The sequence below is a fragment of the Galleria mellonella genome, unplaced genomic scaffold, assembly GCF_026898425.1.
Source record: "Galleria mellonella isolate WM207_F2 unplaced genomic scaffold, CSIRO_AGI_GalMel_v1 utg113, whole genome shotgun sequence".
Lineage (NCBI taxonomy): Eukaryota > Metazoa > Arthropoda > Insecta > Lepidoptera > Pyralidae > Galleria > Galleria mellonella.
Window position 1 is genome coordinate 1737025 of NW_026441975.1, and position 21392 is coordinate 1758416.

Below are 21392 nucleotides of genomic sequence, written 5' to 3' on the forward strand. Positions count from 1 at the left end.
GAAAGTGAGATAGTGTTAAACTACTACACCACCATTGTCAGATGGAGAGAACAAAGTCTCGGGAAACTCTCTCAAGGAACCAGTAAAACTGACTATTTCCAACAAAAAGTCATGATCCAAAAATTACAAAACCCGTTGATACAGTATGCGAATTATATTTGGCTATGCTAGCGCGTCTGGTCTAAGTTTGTTTACTAAGCTGTTACATCCCCCCCCCCCCCCCCACACTATTATTATGAAGGAGGCCTATGTCAAGCAGTATAAAAAATAAAATCATACTTATATTTTATAGTCGTATAGCCAGTGACCTGTAATAGCGCGGAAAACAAAATACGATAAGAGATTTTACGATAATAAACCTCGTTAAATAAATATTTGTAGGACAAATAGATACAAACCTATTATGGTACAATCTTTACATCTATCGGGTATCGCAATAGCGGACATAACAACATGTCTAATCGCATGACAATTTGTCATGTACATGTGATAAAAGAGACAAACTGAGTATACATGTATCATTAAGATTCTTACAGTTTTCGAGATTATGATAAGTAAATCTAAGACATACTTAAGAAGAGATAGTAACCTAGAACTTGTATTGATCGTATTTGTTGTAAACTATACTGGAGACTTTGTACAAAAATCGTTTGCTTGGGTACCTCTGTCCCATTCATCTTTCAACCGTGAAGCAGTTGTGTTTCGGTTTGAAAGGTGGGATATGGCAGTGAATTTATAGGGTACAAAGAAATAACACCTTAGTCCACAGGAGTAGCAACGCATGGGGGGGTATCATGGGCGAATCAGTAAACTCTATTATGTCCATGGTACTGCTGATGTCTATAGGCAACGGTTACTAATTTTCATCAAGTGGGCTGTTAGCTTGTTTGCTTTTCTAAGCTGCATAAAAAAAACTGAACAACTAACTCTCTTGAAAGAACGTGGGGTTTGTTTGTTACCCTATAGCGCCTTAACGGCTTAACCAATCACTATGAAATTTTATATATTCGTACTATATGGGATAAAGAAGGTTATAGGTTACTTTTTATCACGATCAGTGATCATATCTTGGTCAAACGAACGAAGATACTAGTAAAAGCTAGAATAAAATAAGATTTAATTCCACGGAACGGAATCTTATTTTAACAATGACAAAATTAATACTGTTGCTGATAAGAAGATTAATCCCCACTGCTAGTAACCTACCCTGTCAGGTCGACCTCCACGCGATCCTCCCTGGAAACTATCGTGTTTATTTCTTAACGAATTTTCAACTATGAACAAGAATAATCACTAATTAAATAACATAAGATAATCGATTGTATAAATAAACATCCAAATCCGTTTAGAACTAAAAAATAACTCTATTACTTATTGACTAGTAGCTTTATTTATTTTTATAGCAGTCACTGTAAATTTTAGTACTACTTAAAATAAATATTTATATGAAAGCTGAGATAATACTACAGATGGTTGTTGAATTTTGAACTCGAATATCTCTGCTTCGATATTGTTAGCCACTAACTCTAGGTATAGTCCACAAGTAAAATATACTTTGTTTATCTTTTACTGATATATCAAAAATATTACCATTTTTATGAATGCACACTAAAGCCAAAAGTCTTGTAAGTGTCAAAAACGACACCAACTGTACCCATATCTCTCTTTATGACACCTACGGGTCTTAAAGACATAAATAGCATTATTTAGATATCTTTGACACACGTAATGACGATATTTGTGTACCCGGTATGTACATTGACATAATTCGTATTCAGATCTCAAAGTGTATGCTATTGTCCATTTAAAAACAGATTTAAAAAAACTGCGTAAAAATAAAACGAGATACGAAATAAAAAATTCTACGATATGATAAAATAAATTTGTTTCAACTATTTTTAAATGACAACAAGAAGGTTATCAAGCTATATATATATTTTTTTTTGTATTTAAGTTAGCTCATATCTTTAGTATTAGAGGTCGTACTGATTTTATAAATTAATGTAATCGTAAGGGCAGTCTACCCTTAAATTAGAATTTTGTTAATAAAGGCTCAGCAAAATTTTATTATTAATGCTTCTATTTAGATAATAGATGAAAGATCGATTGTATGATACGTTTTATTTGTTAACAAATCTTAAATAATTAATTAACATCATTTTCTACAATTTGTTGAAACAAAAAGTCGCTAAGTTATGATAAAAAAAAACTGATTTAAGTCTACAGAAAAGTAGGTCGAATGCAGAACCTTTTTGAAATCGGTCGAATATAAAAAAATATATATGTATGTAACATATTTATCTTTAAATACTCACATCCGAAATATTACACGTTTTGAAATCATATTTAATAATTTCAAAATAAAAAAAAATAGTCATATTGCTATTCTTTATAACATTATTTACTGTATCGTGACATCTTATGCCAATTTACTTCTATTATCGTTTTCCTAGAACAGTTTGAAAAATTACAATTAACGTAACAGAAATTAGGGATGTATGTAACCCACTACTGTATTCACTTCTACACCAGAGGGAGACTTTGTACAAAAGTCAATTGCTTGGGTACCTCTGTCCCATTCGTGTTTCTACCGTGAAGCAGTTGTGTTTGCATGGCTGTGTTTCGGTTTGAAGGGTGGGATATGGCGTGAATTTACAGGGTACAGTGGAATAACACTTGAGTTCTCAGAAATGGCAACGCATGGGGGTATCATGGGCGAAACAGTAAATATTCTGTTCTGTCCATGGTACTGAAAATGTCTATAGGCGACGGTTACCACTTTCCATCAGGTGGGCCGTCAGCTTGTTTGCCATTCTAAGTTGTATGAAAAAAAAAATCGGCGTGATCAAATATCGGCCCCCTTACGTTTATGCGTAGCAACTTGTTACAAAGACCACCTATTCTCTTATCTCTTGCTTCATTCACTTATCATTGTTGTTATAAATAAAAAAGATTTCATATTCATGACCGTAAAATATTTACAGGACTCCAAATCCGTCGAATACAAACCAATAAGGAGTGTTCTGGTTGCAAATCGTGGTGAGATCGCAATTAGAGTTTTCCGAGCATGTACGGAACTGGGTATCCGTTCTGTCGCCATATACAGCGAACAGGACAAATTGCAGATGCACAGGTAAATTCTAGAACTATAAAATTATTAATTAAAGCTTTCTTTTATATTTATTACTAAAGCCAAATATACTAACGCTCGGTTTGCAATTTCTATGACCGATCAAGTGGGTTAAAAAATCATAGTATGATCCATTTTACTTGAACATTGGCGTGTGAACCCAGCATAGAAGGAGCCACCCTTTCTTTTCCCGTGGGTATTATAAGAGGCGACTAAGAGAACTTAATGGTCGAGGGATGGACAGCAGTGTCCCTCTTAAAATATCGCCAAAGTCTAACTGCGGTTGCCAATCCGCCTACCAAGCATGGGCAAATATTGGCAAAAACCCCCTTATGAGGAAGGCCTATATTTAGCAATGGACCGTTAGCGGCTGATATGATGATGATGATATATCTAATGTTACTCAGAAAACGATGTTACGATCCGGCCCGGCTTCGCACAAGCAGATAGTATTTTAAAAAATAATATATAGCCTATGTAGTAACATCACTGAGTACAATGATATTGTAGCTTTCTATAGAGCAGTGATTCTCAACCTTTTTTTTGTTGCGGCACATATTTAACGATTTCAAAATTTGGCGGCACACTTTTAAAATTTGGCGGCACACAAAAGTGCCGCGGCACAGTGGTTGAGAATCACTGCTATAGAGAAAAAAAAATTGAAATTAGTTGAGTAGTTTTTGGGTTTATCCATTACAAACGAATAAACAATAGTAACAAGCAAAAGTATATACGAGTACTTATAAATAATATCGTTATAAAATTAAAATGCGTTTGTGATAATCTTTGCAGACAAAAAGCCGACGAGGCGTATATAGTTGGAAAGGGCCTGCCCCCAGTCGAAGCGTACCTCAGCATCCCGGAGATCATCCGAGTGGCCAAGGAGAATGACGTCGACGCCGTACACCCTGGTTATGGATTATTATCAGAAAGGTTGGCCTTTTTATTTTATTATATTCTTTTCAACCGATTGCAAGAAGGAGGAAGGCTCTCAATTCGGTTATATTTTTTTTTCTTCATGTTTATTCTTCATAACTCCATCAGTTATATACCGATTTTTTTTTTATCTGAAAAATATACTTGCAGATTAGCTCATAGAAATTTTATTAAAATCGGTACTGTAGTTTAGTTTTTAAACCAAAATAACTGGTTTTTCCAGAATTAGTGTCGGTTTTTTTTTGTGAAACACGATCTTATTTATATTCAAAGTCATGCTTACAATTTTTACAGTCATAAATTGCTACTATGGCAACAAGTACTTGTTGTGTGTGCACTTAAATCACAATATAGTAAGATTTTACGCGAACTCTGATTAGACTTAAACTTCTGATTAGAAGATTTTACGCGAATACCGATTTTGATAATTATTTTGCAGACAATAAAATTTGACAATTGAAGCCATATTTTTCTTTGCAAAGCAAAATCTTGTAGCAGAGCACTATATATTTTATTGGCACATAATTCTGCTTTCTAAATTCATGCATTTTAAATGGGAAATTTAAAAGAAAATATACGTGACAATAAACAAAATAATGGATATGAAACAGGTCAGACTTCGCGCAGGCCATCGTGGACGCCGGCATGCGATTCATCGGTCCCTCCCCGAAGGTAGTGCAGCAGATGGGTGACAAAGTCGCAGCCAGGAAAGCTGCTATTGATGCCAGTATGTATTTATAACTTTAAATACAATATAACAATCTACAAAATTTAGGTGTATTTCAAGAAAAACACAAAAATTTTTATATTATTTTTATATAAATAGAAAAATTGCCCCTTATGCGCTATGGCGATTGCTTTAAACCTTATAAGAATTGCCCCTATAACGTTTTAAGAGAAAAAAGTTAATAACTCTTTTTCGCAATAGTCAAATCTCTATGAAATGAAATTACATATTTGTGAGAGTTCATGGTACATATTGCTGGATTATTATACATTTATTCAAGTGCCTACAGGTCCTGCCAAAACTATAATTGGCATGCAATGTACAATGTAACCATATAATTTAATTTAATTCTAATTAATTTATAGAAAACAACATTATATATTTCATTTATCTAAAATAATTAACTTTAAAAATATTACGCAATATAATTTATTAATAGTCAAAATAATAAAAATTTCATAAATTCATTATTGCTATAAAAACAATCCTCTGATAGCCATTTGAATAGTTTGTTTTTAAAAACTTTAAGATCTTTAATGTCAGCTAGTAATTAATTATATGGTATGGTATTCCAACCATATCGGCCGTTAATTATCCACTGTTGAACATAGGTCTGCCTCTATTCAGGGGTTTTGCCAGTAGTTGCCACGCTGGGCAGGCGGATTGGCAACAAAATGGTTGGTTGGTTGGTTAGGCCTTGGAGATGTTTAAAGAAGGATGCTGCTGCCCATTCCTCGATCATTAAGTTCCCTTAGACGCTTCTTACGACAATGTTTCTTACAAATTTATTAGCAAATTTATACGAGGTGTGTCCGGAAAGTACGTATAAAAGTTTTTTAAAAATTTTATTTTACAATTATTCAGGTAAATCAATTTTATCCCCTTCAAAGTACTCCCCCTGTGACATAATGCACTTGTGCCAACGCCGTTTCCACTGTGAGAAGGCTCCTTGAAAGTCCTCTGGTTGTAGGTTTCTCAGCTGCCCCGTCGTAGCTTTTTTTATCTCATTTATGTCCCCCAAATGCCGCCCCCGAAGTACCAATTTGGTTTTTGGGAACAAGAAGAAGTCACACGGGGCCAAATCCGGCGAATAGGGGGGTGTTCGGTCACCGTAATGGAATTTTTACTCAAAAACTCACGGACAACAAGAGAGGTGTGGGCAGGGGCATTGTCGTGGTGAAGAATCCAACGCCCCTCTCGCGCCAATTCTGGACGAACTCGTGCCACACGAGCTTTGAGGCGTCTGAGCACATCGACGTAGAATTTTCCATCAACTGTCTGGCCTGGAGGGACGAATTCTTGATGGACAATCCCCCGAACATCGAAAAAAACAATCAACATTGTCTTGACCTTTTTAGCCACTTGTGGACGGTTGGTTCCTTCACAGCATCATCCCCATAAACTGTTCTGAGATCGGCAAAAATTTCACGACCATTCTTGCCGAGTTTCGAGAGAAACTTGATTACGACGCGCTGCTCTTCAACGGAAGCGGGCTCCATGCCGACGGGGTTTCGTTAAGAGGTAACTTCACAGATTGCGTGACAAGCCAGTTCGCACCGCACGGCGGTCAGACCAGAACTGAAGCATTGTTAGGGACATAAGGAAGGGGTCCTGCGCTTACCTGGCCTCCCCACTCCTCTTTCTCGCATTCCAGAACACTTTTATACGAACTTTCCGGATAGACCTCGTATGTAGCCATAAAACATTATATTATGCAGCATGCATAATTTTAAACTAAATATAATGATAATAAATAAATAGAAATTAGTATTTGAATTTCAAAAAATATTCTCTACACAATGTATTTATGAAAAAAAATTTTGCACGTATCATTTATCTCGTTTATTATTGTGTTCCAGAGGTGCCCATTGTCCCCGGTACTGATGGCCCGATAACTACCAAAGAGGAAGCTTTGGAATTCTGTAAGAAACATGGACTACCTGTCATTTTCAAGGTAATATTTTTTTACTATATTTAAAATATATAGAATTATATAAATAAATAAAAAAAATATTGCGCAACATACTCTCGTAGAGGTAATGCCAAAAAGTGATTTTTTTATATGATAGAATGGCAAACAAGTTGATTGCCCACGTGATGGAAAATGGTAACCGTTGCCTATAGACATGGACATCAGAGAGTATATGTTGTGTAAAATGTTACTGAACTGATCTGATAAAAACTTTATTTTATCGAAACTGGTTTTGCCATAATTGAAGTCGGTTTTTTTTATTCTTATGGGTCACAATCTTTATTTTTAATTTATTTTTAAAAATTTTTGTGATATAAATATTTTGCTAAGATAAAATAACTTAAATTGAGATTAAAAGTGATTAATGATTACTCATATTGGTTTTAAGGATTGGTTTTAGTTAATTGACACAGTTTATATCCCGGTCATGCAGACAAAGTCGCGCGTAAAACTAATGGATATTTGTTTTTGTCAGGCTGCATACGGCGGTGGTGGTCGAGGCATGCGAGTGGTCCGCGAGATGAGTGACGTAGCGTCCGCGTTCGAGCGAGCCTCGTCCGAAGCGCTCGGTGCTTTCGGCAACGGATCCATGTTCATTGAGAGATTCATTGAGCGGCCGAGACATATTGAAGTGCAGTTATTGGGTCAGTTGGAGTCACTGTAATCCTGTTAATATAATAAATGCTAATGTTTGTAACGATGGATGGATGGTGTTTGCTACTCTTTCACGCAAAAACCAGAGGGTGACTTTGTACAAAAGTCGTTTGCTTGTGTACCTCTGTCCCATTCGTGTTTCTACCGTGTAGTAGTTGTGTTTGCATGGCTGTGTTTCGGTTTGAAGGGTGGGATATGGCGTAAATTTACAGGGTACAGAGGAATAACACCTAAGTCCTCAGAAATGGCAACGCATGGGGGGTATCATGGGCGAAACAGTAAATATTCTGTTCTGTCCATGGTACTGCTCATGTCTATAGGCGACGGTTACCACTTTCCATCAGGTGGGCCGTCACCTTGTTTGCCATTCTAAGTTGTATAAAAAAACTATTGAACGGGTTTGAATGAAGTTTGGTATATAGTTATGTTCTTACTTAGCATATAAGGCGCTTTATATAATGATTCGTGCGGGTGAAATGCCGTCAATTGTAAACTGATTTTTCACATTTATATTCATTATGCTCCGAAAAAAAAATTGTAGCGTCGATAATGACAGAAGACGTGAATGAATGATGAAAAACATTAGATTTTATTAGATTTATTTTTACAGTCATTTTACTCGTTAGAAAAAATAGTAGTAAAAAAGCATATTCTATTTATACCTATTATTCTAGTTACACAATTCCGCGTCTAAATTAATAATTTTCAATCGTTTAACAATAAATATTGCGAGTCATACTGTATTGTAATTATTTATTTATTTATTATTTTCAATCGAATAAGTCCATAACGTATCATAGATGTTCGGCGAAAAATGTACTTTTTATTTCTTATAAATATTCTTTTGCAATCTTTAGAAGGACTATGGATACATTATAATAACTTAAATAGATAAATGTAACATACAGGTGACAAGGCTGGTAACGTCGTGCATCTGTATGAGAGAGACTGCTCCGTACAGAGACGGCATCAGAAGGTCGTCGAGATTGCGCCGGCGCCACGGCTCGATCCTGAGGTTAGTTTTTTATTTACACAATCGATATTATGCACACATTATACACATGAATAGCTAAACAAGTGTGCGGGATTTACAGCTACTGATTCTAATTTTTTTATATCACAAAAAATGTCAATGAATAAATTGTGTTGTAATGCATTAAAAAATAAATAGAAATGATCTCACTTTATGTAACTCTAGTAACCATTATTGGTGTCTTCGCAGTTTAGGTAACACTAGGCTCTGTGCAGCGATCTTATAATTTGCCTAAATATTGATCATTTAGAGGTGAAACACGAATTGCAAAACATGCGTGGACAAAATGACAATCGGGAATTGATGATTAATATGAAAGGTTGTGGCAATTATGGTAATAACAATAGTTTTCAATCTTCAAGTGTTGGTAGTCGCACACAAACTAATAGAAAATCAAATAATTTAAAAAATTTTTGATTAAAGGTACGTCAAAAAATGGTGGATTGCGCAGTGCACCTTGCAAAACACGTCGGATACGAGAACGCTGGCACCGTCGAGTTCTTGCTTGACGACAAAGGGAACTTCTACTTCATCGAAGTCAACGCTAGGTATGTTATTTATAATCTGTATAAGTTGGCGGGGCACAAATGTGGGATGACAGGTGAGGATGAAGTCAGGTCAGTTGGCACATCGTAGTGAATTCGCTAGGAATAGATGATTTCCGAGAAGACTACACCGAGATTGACCGACCTAATAAGAGTATATTACTAGCAATAGAATCGCTATTTACCAACATTGGCCAGTATTTTTATTGAGAGTTTATTTACTGGAAGTGAATTATTTTAGCATTAAGTTTACATATACCTGTACTGAAGAATAAATAAATTTTTGGAGCAAGGGTGGCAAATCGCATCTGAATTTCAATATTGCATCATAACCTTCAAGAAAAGAGCATATTCCTTTTTAAAAGGCCGGCAGTACACCTGCAATGCCGTTGGTGTTGTGGGTGATCATGGGCGGCGGTAGTCACTTACCATCAGGTAAGCCACATGCTCCTTTGCCCCCTGTGCTGTAAAAAAAATTGCGGATGCAATTTTGCATGCAATTAAAAATGAGATTCAATCTGACTGCCTTTATATTGTATTGTAAAACCTTTATTGTACATAATTTACATTGGACACATTAAAAGAGTATACAATGGCGGACTTATCCCATAAAGGGATCTCTTACAGTACCTTTGTACTTTTTTCATATATTTTTTTTATAGAAATAAATGACTTTTAATTTCTTAAAACCCGTGTTTTTACAGGCTACAAGTAGAGCACACGATAACAGAAGAGGTGACAAGCGTAGATCTTGTGCAATCACAAATCAGGGTAGCCGAAGGCATGACCCTACCTGAATTAGGTCTCACACAAGACAAGATCCGAACAGAAGGATTCGCCATACAGTGCCGAGTCACAACTGAAGATCCAGGCAATAACTTCCAACCGAGCACCGGCAGGATTGAAGTGTTTAGGTCAGTATTTTCAGTGATTACTACATAATTTAGTTAATTTTTTACACTATGTGGAACAAGTAAACAATAATAGTTTACATTTGGTTTACTTATTAATGTGGTTGGTCCTTAAACAAAGTTGCACACGAAATACTAGATGGCGCTAGAATCGACACTTGTGGCCTTGGTTATTTTATACTTAAAGTAAATTGAAATATAATTTCTAAATTGGCGAGTGGCTTTCTTTATGTTTTATCGATATACTAATAATTTATCATAATTTTTATCTTTATTCTCTTACATTCTATTAGTTTGTAAAGAACACACACACATACAAGTAAGTTTATGACGGTGCGGATCAAAATTCTTTATGAAAAAATGGCGTTACCTAACACATCACATTCGTACATAATAATAAATGCCACTCGCCGATTTAGAAATTTTACTTAAAATTATGTTTAATTACAATATAATCAACAAAAACCACCAGTTTCGATTCTAGCGCCATCTAGTATTTCTTGTCTAATTTTGTTTAGTGAGCAACCACCTGAAATGTATAATAAAACAAAAAATACCATGTATAATAGTCCATATATAATGTTTTACTCATCTTTGCCGTGCGTTCTTTTCTGTTGTTATTTGATGCATATGATGAACGATATTTTTTTAAATGCATGAGTTTTACCAACAAGAGGAAACTCTTAAATGAAAAGAAAGAACTTTTTAAATATTAATTTCCATATACCAAGATAATTTACTAACTAGGTATAAAAAGTATTGTACACATACCATGGACCATAGAATACCATAGATAAATATATTACATTTAAATATTTGGTCCTTATGAAGAATATTGTCATATTCATTCCGTGAGTTTTGCCTGTCTTAATGTCCAATGAAAACCTAACCAATCTCGAGTCTAATTTTGCCATATCATTTTAAATATAAAAAATTATAACTTATTTTTTATTCATCGATATCTTCTCTCCCACTCACACTCACTATCCTTGCATTTGATCACCTCGCTCTAGATCTGGTGAGGGTATGGGCATCCGACTCGATTCCGCGTCAACATACGCCGGCGCTGTCATATCGCCCTACTACGACTCTCTGCTAGTTAAAGTAAGTATTACTTATGTATATAATACCTGTCTATCTCTATACTGGATGCTGTATGTATTAGGATTCTATAAAGCTTGGACCCACTTAATGTACACGGTATACCTATAAAAAAAAAATTAAATGATATTTCATATTTTTTCGCATACCGTTTTATTTTTTTGACACAAATTACATTAATACCATTATGCGTGACGTGGAATGCAACACGTAATAAAACACGTGAAAAATAATTTTGTGCTAATAAACTACTTATTTATTTATTTTATTATATTCCCAAAGAGGGTTGACGTCAGGCAGATGGTCGGTCGTAAAACTAAAAACCAAATCTTTTTGTAATATGGATAAAATCATATTACGCCGGCCCCAATTGATTGGGATAAGTGTAGGAAGATGATGATGAAACTACTTATTTATTTTACGCTTTATTCCACCAAGTAAAAATTAATGATTACAGTACTAAATTAATTTCATTATTTTTTTCTTTTTTGACAATGCAAATATTAATCTCAATGTTTTAAGATACAGTACAATGACTGAGTCCAAAATAAAATGAAGTTTCCCTTGTATCGTTATTGAACTTCATACTGGTACTCTTTATAACCAATCCTATTTAAGCATGTTTAGTTTGGAGTCTTTGCATAATTTATAACTTAATTTTGGATAGATAGTAATGGTATAGCTATTAACTTTAAAAACGTCCATTTCAAAATATAATTCGAATAAATAATGTAAAAGAAATATAAGAGAAAATTAATAATAAATATATGTATTACAAAATTGAGAAATAGTCACTGAGTGGAATAAAACACTTTTTTTTTTCATGATTAAAGAATTAGTTTTAAAATGTTATTCTTTGCGTTGGAGTACTGACGAGAAACTCGTTAGTTTTATAATCTTCAAATTATAAATCAAACTGATTCATTTATAATAACAAATTCTCAACGTAATTAGTAACATTTTTTTTATTGTTTTATTATTTAATTTTTTATTAAAACAATAAAATAACATAATTCTAAACATTTAATGGCCAGTAATAAACACATGAGTAAACTTCATTGACGGCTTCTTATAGAATATAGAAAGTTAGATATTAGACTGCCATCTATTTTCTTTATAATTGTCTATGTTGCCTAGAACACATCCCTTAGAGTAGTGTTTGCTAAAACCCTTTTTTTTTAACTGAAAAGCTGAAGAACTAAGCACTGAGAAAAGACAATTCTTATTTTTTTTAGGTAATATCTCACGCTCAAGATCTGCCAGCGTCCGCAGCCAAAATGAACCGAGCTTTACGCGAGTTCCGTATTCGAGGCGTTAAGACCAATATACCGTTTTTGCTCAATGTGTTAGAAAACCAGAAGTTCCTTAATGGTAAGCATCACAACCAGATCTTTATTTATTTATATATAATATTTTTTGTCTTCATATGTTACACTTATAAAGTAAAAAAGCGATCTTATCGTTCAAGCAATCTCTCCCAGACAACCTATGTCAGGTGTGATGAGATTGTATAAAGGTTGAAACTGAAATCATCAGCATCCGTCTAATATTGTGTTCTACCAGTAAAGCTAAATGTTTTCCACAAAAAAAAAACAATGAAAAACGTTAGTTTTCCATACCAACTTGACAGCTGTAAAGATCTAAAATAATCAATGTTTTTTGATAGACTACTCCTTTAAAGGAGTTAATATGGTTTTGATTTCACTTCCTCTATATATCTTTAGGCTATATAATAATCTCATGTCTCGTTTCATTCGATATTACTAGTCCTAATTACCCCTATTTTAGACATTTAGTCTACTGATAGATGGTATCTTGTTTATTTTGCCCGCTTTAAAAGACCCATAATATTTCACTAATGATAACAATAAACCAATTCAATCCACCACAGGCGCAGTAGACACTTACTTCATTGACGAGCACCCTCAGCTCTTCATGTTCAAAACGTCACAGAACAGAGCACAGAAGCTGCTCAACTACCTCGGCCAAGTCTTGGTGAATGGGCCCGCCACCCCCCTCGCTACCAAGATACCGCCGTCCGACGTCAAGCCTTACATCCCGCCTGTCCCACTAGGTGAGTGAATGAATGAATGAAATGAACGAATGAGTAGTTCGTAAAGGTTAAGGGAATTCATTTATGAGGTTAACATTAACTTAACGGGCGCATGACGCGGAATAACTATGATCGGAATTACATTCATTGCCCGATTGTATATGTATTGTCTGACCGCAAGGGGTCTTGAGTGGTGACAGACGTGGGCAGAAAAAGAAGAAACATAAGATCTTTATTATAAATTAGATCTTGTTATATTTCTTTACGATACTTCAATAGTTACAATTGTCTTTATATATTTTGAATAAAAAGGTACTATTATAATATATTCAGAATAAGTCTTATTATTTTAATGTTTATATTTATGTATAGAAACAAAAAAAAGACTCAAAAGTTATAATAAACTAAACATATATAAATTTGTGCATATTTTTATAGCCTTTTTTTCGTAACTTATTTATATTTATCTATAATTGTCTACCTATTTTATACATACTCCGCCCCGGCGTCTCACTGCATAGCACTAGTGGTCAGACTGTATTAAAAACGTTTAAATGCATGTGCAGTACTATTAAACTCATACATGGATTATTTTTAGATTATATTTTATTATTAGTATATTTAGTTTGTGATAGATATTTTAAAATATTTCATATAGAGTTAATTCAATTAAATGTTGTTTCGTCAAATGAGGTCAAAGTCGTTAATAATTCATTTTATTTTTGCATAATTTAATCGAGTACTGACAGTATTAAAATATTTACGTAGACTCAAATTTAGACTAGTAAAAACTGAAAAACAAATATCCTATATATTTGTGTATTTTATATATAGTTTATGCAAATAACGAATGACAATTTACTGAAATGAAATAACATCTTAGCCTAGTGTGGTATATGTTTACAAAGTTGTTTTAATATGGTAGAATAAATTGTTGCTATAATACATATTTTTATAAATAATATTAATTGTAAAATATCAATAAATAACCGTTTATATAAGATATATATTGCATAACATATAATGAAAAAACTATATACTAAATATTTTTTATACTTATACGTATTTATACTTTATTGTACACAGAAATTACATTGTTATAATCTATATTAAATGTACAACAAACAAGTTCAACTCTGTAAGAGCTCCCTTCCAGCAAACCTTGAGTGGAAAGGAGCATTAATTATTTTTTTGGTAGTGTTATTTAAACATTTACTATTTATTTAATACTTATCAATAATATTACAGAACTTATAACAAGTAATTAGGGTATCATTAAGATATTTTAGGGTTATATTAATAAAATATATTAAGGTACTGACAAATAAATATATATATATATATATATATATATATATATATATATATATATATATATATATATATATATATATATATATATATAGGGTACTACAAATATATCTTAGGGTACTATAAACATATCTTAGAGTACTATTACTGTATATTAGGGTTAATAAGTTGTAGTTTAATTAAATGTTGTAAAGAAATTCTATTACCACATTGTGTTCTGGACATGTACCCTTTTAACCTTGGCATAATATATAAAACTAGTTGAAAAGCGCTATTGATACTATGAAGGATAAAATTTTATATTCTAACAAAGTACTCAAAGCCCTCTGTATTTCTTTTACAGCCCGCCATGGCTATGGTATGTTCAAAACACAATTAGAACTGTGTATTCCAGTTTATTTAAATTTATTGTATGTGATATTATACTGCTTCAGCTTCGATGTTCAATTATTTATTAAATAATTTGAAGTAGATTGCTACACTGACCACATTGTTAAAGCTGAAAAATACTTTTTGTTGCGCTAAAATCTCATGCTTCAAATATTGTTTATTTAAATCTTGTGGCCTTCACATGTAGTACATCTATTTGATTTAATTACAATTCGTACATTCATATAACGCTACCACTAATGTTGTATTTGGTGTATATCACTAAACCAAACTTGTTGGACACAGCAAGGCAAACATGCATTTTTTTTTTTATTTGGTGTAGCGTTGGGTTCATATCCATTTAATTTGTATGCACACTATCATACACCGCCATTATTTTACTAAACATATTTTTCAGACCTTTCCCCTGCGGCATTAAAAAGGCAGGAATTAACTGGCGAAAATACAGGTAATATGTAGTTTTTTTTTTTTCATTGCATGTTCCTGATATGCTTGCTTCCTGATATTATATTGTGGTTTTATTTTTCAGTATTTAGTTATTTATATTTAACAAGTAAATTGTGTATATTTTATATGTGACAATTATTTGGTTTTATAACAAATGTCCAAGCGTAAAACGCTACAAATAACATTTTTACTCATATAATTGTTCTGACAAAAGAAATCGACCCAAAATTTAACAAATGACTACGGGACCTTTGGTCTCAGTTGAAAAAAAAAACCTTTTAAAAAAAAAGACGTAAAATCTTTATTAAGCGATGTATCATTCGCACAAGAGAAAAAAAACAATACAATCAATTTAATGGCTGTTGAAATATTTTGAAAACTACAATACTTTAAAACATTTCAATATTTGTATTTAAATAATTAAATAGTACTTGTTACCACATAAGTCATAATTAAAATTTATCCATAACTAACTTTTTCCCCCTTTTTATACGCGTGGATTTCAAAAATAAAAATAAAAAAAAAACTATAGAAGAGACTATAAATGGCATATTAAAATGAAACATACACCAGATTTTAAGTTAGACTTTCGGGAGTACAACTGTGAAATCCGCATCCGATTTGGTGTAGTAATTTGCGCAATACCGGAACACACATACAGACAGACGTATAGACAAAATTTCTAAAAAATTAATTTGGCATCTATTCGTCTTATTAAGACCCCTCGTATTATTTTTTCTCAAATATAAAAAAATCCTAGTTACAATTTTAATATATTAATAAGATATATGCAACTCGAAATCACAAACAAAGCAACCTGATGGAAGGTGGTAACTGTCGCGTATAGAATATATTTATTAAGACATATTTATATACGTTTATATATTTTTTATCAGCTGTCAAGCCACCGAGAGGATATAAGCAGATCCTTCAAGAAGGCGGCCCAGAAGCCTTCGCTAAAGCAGTGAGACAGAATAAAGGCCTGCTCCTCATGGACACGACCTTCAGAGATGCCCATCAGTCCCTATTGGCGACCAGAGTGCGAACACATGACCTGCTTGCAGTCTCACCCTACGTAGCCCAGAACTTTAGCAATTTGTACTCGCTCGAGAACTGGGGCGGCGCCACATTCGATGTTGCTCTTAGGTATGTTAGTATAAAAATATTTTGTATATATTATTATTATCATCATAACAGTAATTAACTGTTCACTGCGGTACTGCTGTAGGCTTTTTCCTAAAAATAAAGGAAGTTTTGCCAGTATTTGTGATGCTTGACAAACGGGTTGCCAATCACAATTAGATTTGTGGCAATGTTTTAAAAAGAACACAGCCCATCCCTCGATTATTAAGTTGCCTTTTTATGCAACTTGGAATAGCAAACAAGCTGATAGCCCACCTGATGTAAGGTGGTAACCGTCGCCTCTAGACATGAGCAGTACCATGGGCATAACAGAGTATACTGTTTCGCCCGAGATACCCTCATGCTTTGCCATTACTGAGGGCTCGGTTGTTATTCCTCTCTCATTTTCATTTAAGAGTTTCCTCTTGTCGGTGCAACTAATTCATGTATCTTCCTCCAGCCAGCTCTATCCCAGGCCATATCCTTTATCTCCCTATATGACGTTATTCCTCTATACCCTGTAAATTTACTGTCATATCCCACTCTTTAAACCGAAACACAGCCATGCAAACACAACTGCTTCACTGTAAAAACATTAATGAGACAGGGGTGCCCAAACAAACGACTTTTGTATGGTCTCTTTCTGGTAGATATGGCGAAAGAGCATGTTTTTTATCGCGTAATAATTTTAACACTCATGTCGATGCCACATCTTTATATTCACGGGTTCTTATAAAATAATGTCAACAGATTCCTCCACGAGTGTCCGTGGGAACGTCTCCGCGAGATGCGACGGCTGATCCCCAACATTCCGTTCCAGATGTTGTTGCGTGGTGCCAACGCTGTGGGGTACACCAACTACCCTGACAATGTCGTATACAAGTTTTGCGAAATGGCTGTAAGTGTATATATAGGCATTATGTTCTATCTATCAAAACATTAGATAGGCAAAAAAACTAAAGCTATTCTTATACATATCTCATTCTTTATTCAATTTCAGAACTCGTCATGAGAATTCGCGCCAATATATTCATCTATCTGGATGTCAACCATGAAATGAAATTTCTAATTTTCGCATTCAATTTTGTGTTTGTTCATACTGAAATCGACATTAACATTATAAATAGAGCTTAACATTTCGTTCGACTATAAAAGTCCATGATACATGCCGTTTAAAAATATGAGAAATGTTAAAATATAACATTTCTCATATTTTTAAACGGCATGTATCATGTAATTTTAACATTAAAAATTTCAATGAACTGAGGGCCTTCATCATCCTGAGGGATCATTATAGTCTAAGCCTTTCCCCAATACCTATTCTGTACTCCAAAGAATATTTGAATTTGAATGGAATAATCATCCTTTCCTCATTTCTCAACCCTTTTGATTTTATTTTGATAGTTGTGCCAAATTACTGTTTTATGGACTATCGTAAACTAAATTTATAATATTTTTTATGCATTAATATGAACCAATGGACGGACGGAATTCCCTTGATTCTTTTTAAATACTATACAGTTACTTAGCCCAATTTGAGATAATTTATATCTTTGATTGATATTTATTTTTTTGTTTCAGGTTAAAGAAGGCATGGATATTTTCCGTGTATTCGATTCACTGAACTACCTCCCTAACTTGATGCTCGGTATGGATGCGGCAGGAAAAGCCGGAGGCGTCGTTGAAGCGGCGATATCGTACACCGGAGATGTATCAGATCCTAAGAAGACGAAATACGATCTCAAATACTATTTAGGACTCGCTGACGAACTTATTAAAGGAGGCACTCACGTTCTTTGCATCAAAGATATGGCTGGATTATTGAAACCACAAGCGGCCAAGTAAGTTCGAATGCAAATATTTATATCTATCAATATCTTGTATAATTTTATACTTTTAATCGATCAAAATAATTTTCTAAGTCTTATAATTGTTAATAAACTGCAATTATTAGGTCTGAACGCTCGATTAACGTGCGCCCTTTTTAGCTGTATGACATAATTTATGTTTTTACAACCATAATATCATATAGCTTAATTCATCTAAATGTCAATCAAAAGTCGCCAGTAAGCAGCTGTTGCTGATGTCTACACGCGAATTTAAAAGCCACTGTTGTGGATCCGGTATATGAAGCTATACGCCTACATTGATGTGACAGGCTGCTGATCTCGGCGATCCGCGACAAGCACCCGTCGACGCCGATCCACGTGCACACGCACGACACGTCTGGCGCGGGCGTGGCGGCCATGCTGGCGTGCGCGGAGGCGGGCGCCGACGTGGTGGACGCCGCCGTCGACTCCATGTCGGGGCTCACCAGCCAGCCCAGCCTCGGCGCGCTCGTCGCCTCGCTGCAGGCCACGCCGCTCGACACCGGTCCGTACTCGCTCCCTGCCTCCCGCCTCCCGCCTCCCGCCTCCCTGCTGTCCACTCCCTGCCGAGGCTCACCAGCCAGCCCAGCCTCGGCGCGCTCGTCGCCTCGCTGCAGGCCACGCCGCTCGACACCGGTCCGTACTCGCTCCCTGCCTCCCTACCTCCCGCCTCCCGCCTCCCTGCTGTCCACTCCCTGCCGGGGCTCACCAGCCAGCCCAGCCTCGGCGCGCTCGTCGCCTCGACACCGGTCCGTACTCGCTCCCTGCCTCCCGCCTCCCTGCTGTCACACAGTTGCCGACAGAGAGTGCCTGTCAGGGCTCACCAGCTAGCCCAGCCTCGACGCGCTAGTACTCCCTACATTCTTACAAACCATTTTAAGATAATTATTAAATCAATATTTTATTAGTATAATTGCATTTTCATTAAAATTAATGTACTCAGTACTTTTCTGTCTTACTCTTTTCCTGTCTACAAATTATGTATATGTAATAACTACTCCATTATCAAATTTTGAACTATTAAAGAAAAAATTTTTAGTCTTCTATTCAAATTGTGATATTCAAACCAATGCTATTTATTTAAACATAATTTATCACATTATGCCTCGTACTCAGATAATAAATTGTTTAGATGATAATCTTTTCATTTACTTTCCCAGGAATTCCTCTCCAAACAGTATCAGAGTACTCGGCGTACTGGGAGCAAGCGCGTACACTGTACGGACCATTCGAGTGTACGGCCACCATGAAGTCCGGTAACGCTGATGTATACATCAACGAAATTCCCGGCGGACAGTACACTAATTTGCAGTTCCAAGCATTCTCATTGGGATTGGGAAGTCAGTTTGAGCAAGTGAAGAAAGCCTATAGGTGAGTTTATTTTTAAGAATTTGTACTTGAAAGTATTATCATTATCACTGATTATATTATTTTATTATGGCCACTAACGAACATAGGTTTTACTAGTAATTGCCACGCTTGGCAGGCGAGTTGGCAACTGCAGTTAGTGTTGGTAATTTTTTTTTATATAACACAGAATGGCAAACAAGCTGACGGCCCACCTGATGGAAAGTGGTAACCGTCGCCTATAGACATGAGCAGTACCATGGTCATAACAGAGTATACTGTTTCGCCCATGATACCCCCCATGCGTTGCCATTCCTGAGGACTCAGATGTTATTCCTCTGTACCCAGTAAATTCACGCCATATCCCACCCTTCAAACCGAAACACAGCTATGCAAATACAACTGCTGCACGGTTGAAACACGAATTGGACAGAGGTACCCAAGCAATCGACTTTTGTACAAAGTCTCCCTCTGGGAGAAGAAAGGGGGCTCTCTGCTACCCATCCCTTGACCATTAAGTTCCCTTAGTCGCTTCTTACTACACTCACGGGAAAGGAAGGGGTGGCCTTTTCTATGCCGAAACCATACGGCATTATATAGAAATATTCATAATTAAAACAATATGGTAACGTCAATTGATGAAATAAATTTTTGAACAGGGAAGCCAACTTGATCCTCGGCGACATCATCAAAGTGACGCCCTCGTCGAAAGTGGTCGGAGACTTGGCTCAGTTCATGGTACAAAACAAGCTGACCGCCGCCGACATTGAGGCAAGAGCGGAAGAGCTCTCCTTCCCCAAGTCGGTCGTGGAGTACCTTCAAGGCGCCATTGGTATACCGCCCGGTGGATTCCCTGAACCTCTTAGGTAAGGATTTTTATTTAAAAAGGTCTCAGCGCTTAGTTACATATCATTAGATATTTTTCCAGCCAATCCATACCCCACGTCATCAGCATGGATTAATTAATAAACAAGGCTTCGTTTAATTTTTTTTTTATTTATTTTTTAACACTATTGCGCCAACATTACAGGATTTGTTTAAGAATTTTTGATAAATATAAAATTTTTGATAAATATAGAATTTTTGATAAATGTAGTACAAAAGATTCCATAAAAAAAAAGCAATTTAAAATCCTGCTCCTTTTTTATACAACTTAGAATGGCAAACAAGCTTGTCAGCTTGTTTGCCATTCTAAGTTAAGTGGGCTGTCGCCCACCTGATGGAATGTGGTAACCGTCCCCTATAGACGTGTTCAGTACCATGTACCTAACAGAGGTATATAACAGAGTATACTGTGTCGCGCATGATACCCAACATGCGTAAAAACTCAGGTATGCTCCTTCATCCCTCATAGTTGTGCGTTCGTTGTAGATAAAACTGTTATTGCGCTATATAAGGTCGCCCATTGTTTCCTAGTTGTGATTCTTTCTTATAATTATTTATATATATAATAAGTTTACTATTGTAATCTTTTGGAGGAAACAATAAAGAGTATCTATCTATCTATCTATGATAGTAAAATTGCATACAAAGTATTGATTGATAATGTATATTATTTTTTTACCCACTCAGGTCAAAGGTATTAAAAGATATGCCTAGAATAGAGGGTCGGCCAGGCCAGGAGCTACCTCCATTAGACTTCGACAAATTGAAAAACGAAATTGCGGAAACATATCCAAATGTAAGTAAATGATGTAAAAAAAAACTATGTAAAACTATTGTAATTTCAAATTGCGTATGTCAAACTGAATAATTACCTTATTGTGAACAGGTCGTTATATGAAAACTCAGTTTTAAAGTGGGCATTGGAATTTCTTTTAAATTTTCTACAGTGCATATTGAAGG

The 21392-nt window shown here is 35.1% G+C and overlaps 1 protein-coding gene across 3 annotated transcripts in view; it reads left to right on the top strand.

Moving 5' to 3' along the window:
* The window catches only part of LOC113513058 (pyruvate carboxylase, mitochondrial), a 53395-nt gene that overhangs the window by 26141 nt on the left and 5862 nt on the right, over positions 1-21392 (top strand). For 2 of the 3 annotated variants that reach the window (XM_052893296.1, XM_052893295.1), the window contains exons 3-21: positions 2985-3133; positions 3923-4063; positions 4678-4793; positions 6653-6747; positions 7241-7409; positions 8328-8434; positions 8876-9000; positions 9702-9911; positions 10922-11012; positions 12245-12380; positions 12901-13083; positions 15161-15211; positions 16107-16356; positions 17083-17230; positions 17914-18173; positions 18491-18705; positions 19361-19571; positions 20207-20413; positions 21120-21228. In XM_052893296.1, coding sequence (XP_052749256.1) covers positions 2985-3133; positions 3923-4063; positions 4678-4793; positions 6653-6747; positions 7241-7409; positions 8328-8434; positions 8876-9000; positions 9702-9911; positions 10922-11012; positions 12245-12380; positions 12901-13083; positions 15161-15211; positions 16107-16356; positions 17083-17230; positions 17914-18173; positions 18491-18705; positions 19361-19571; positions 20207-20413; positions 21120-21228 — 2973 coding nt within the window. The remainder of the gene's footprint in view (positions 1-2984; positions 3134-3922; positions 4064-4677; positions 4794-6652; positions 6748-7240; positions 7410-8327; positions 8435-8875; positions 9001-9701; positions 9912-10921; positions 11013-12244; positions 12381-12900; positions 13084-15160; positions 15212-16106; positions 16357-17082; positions 17231-17913; positions 18174-18490; positions 18706-19360; positions 19572-20206; positions 20414-21119; positions 21229-21392) is intronic. The other variant, XM_052893298.1, reaches the window with a different exon arrangement.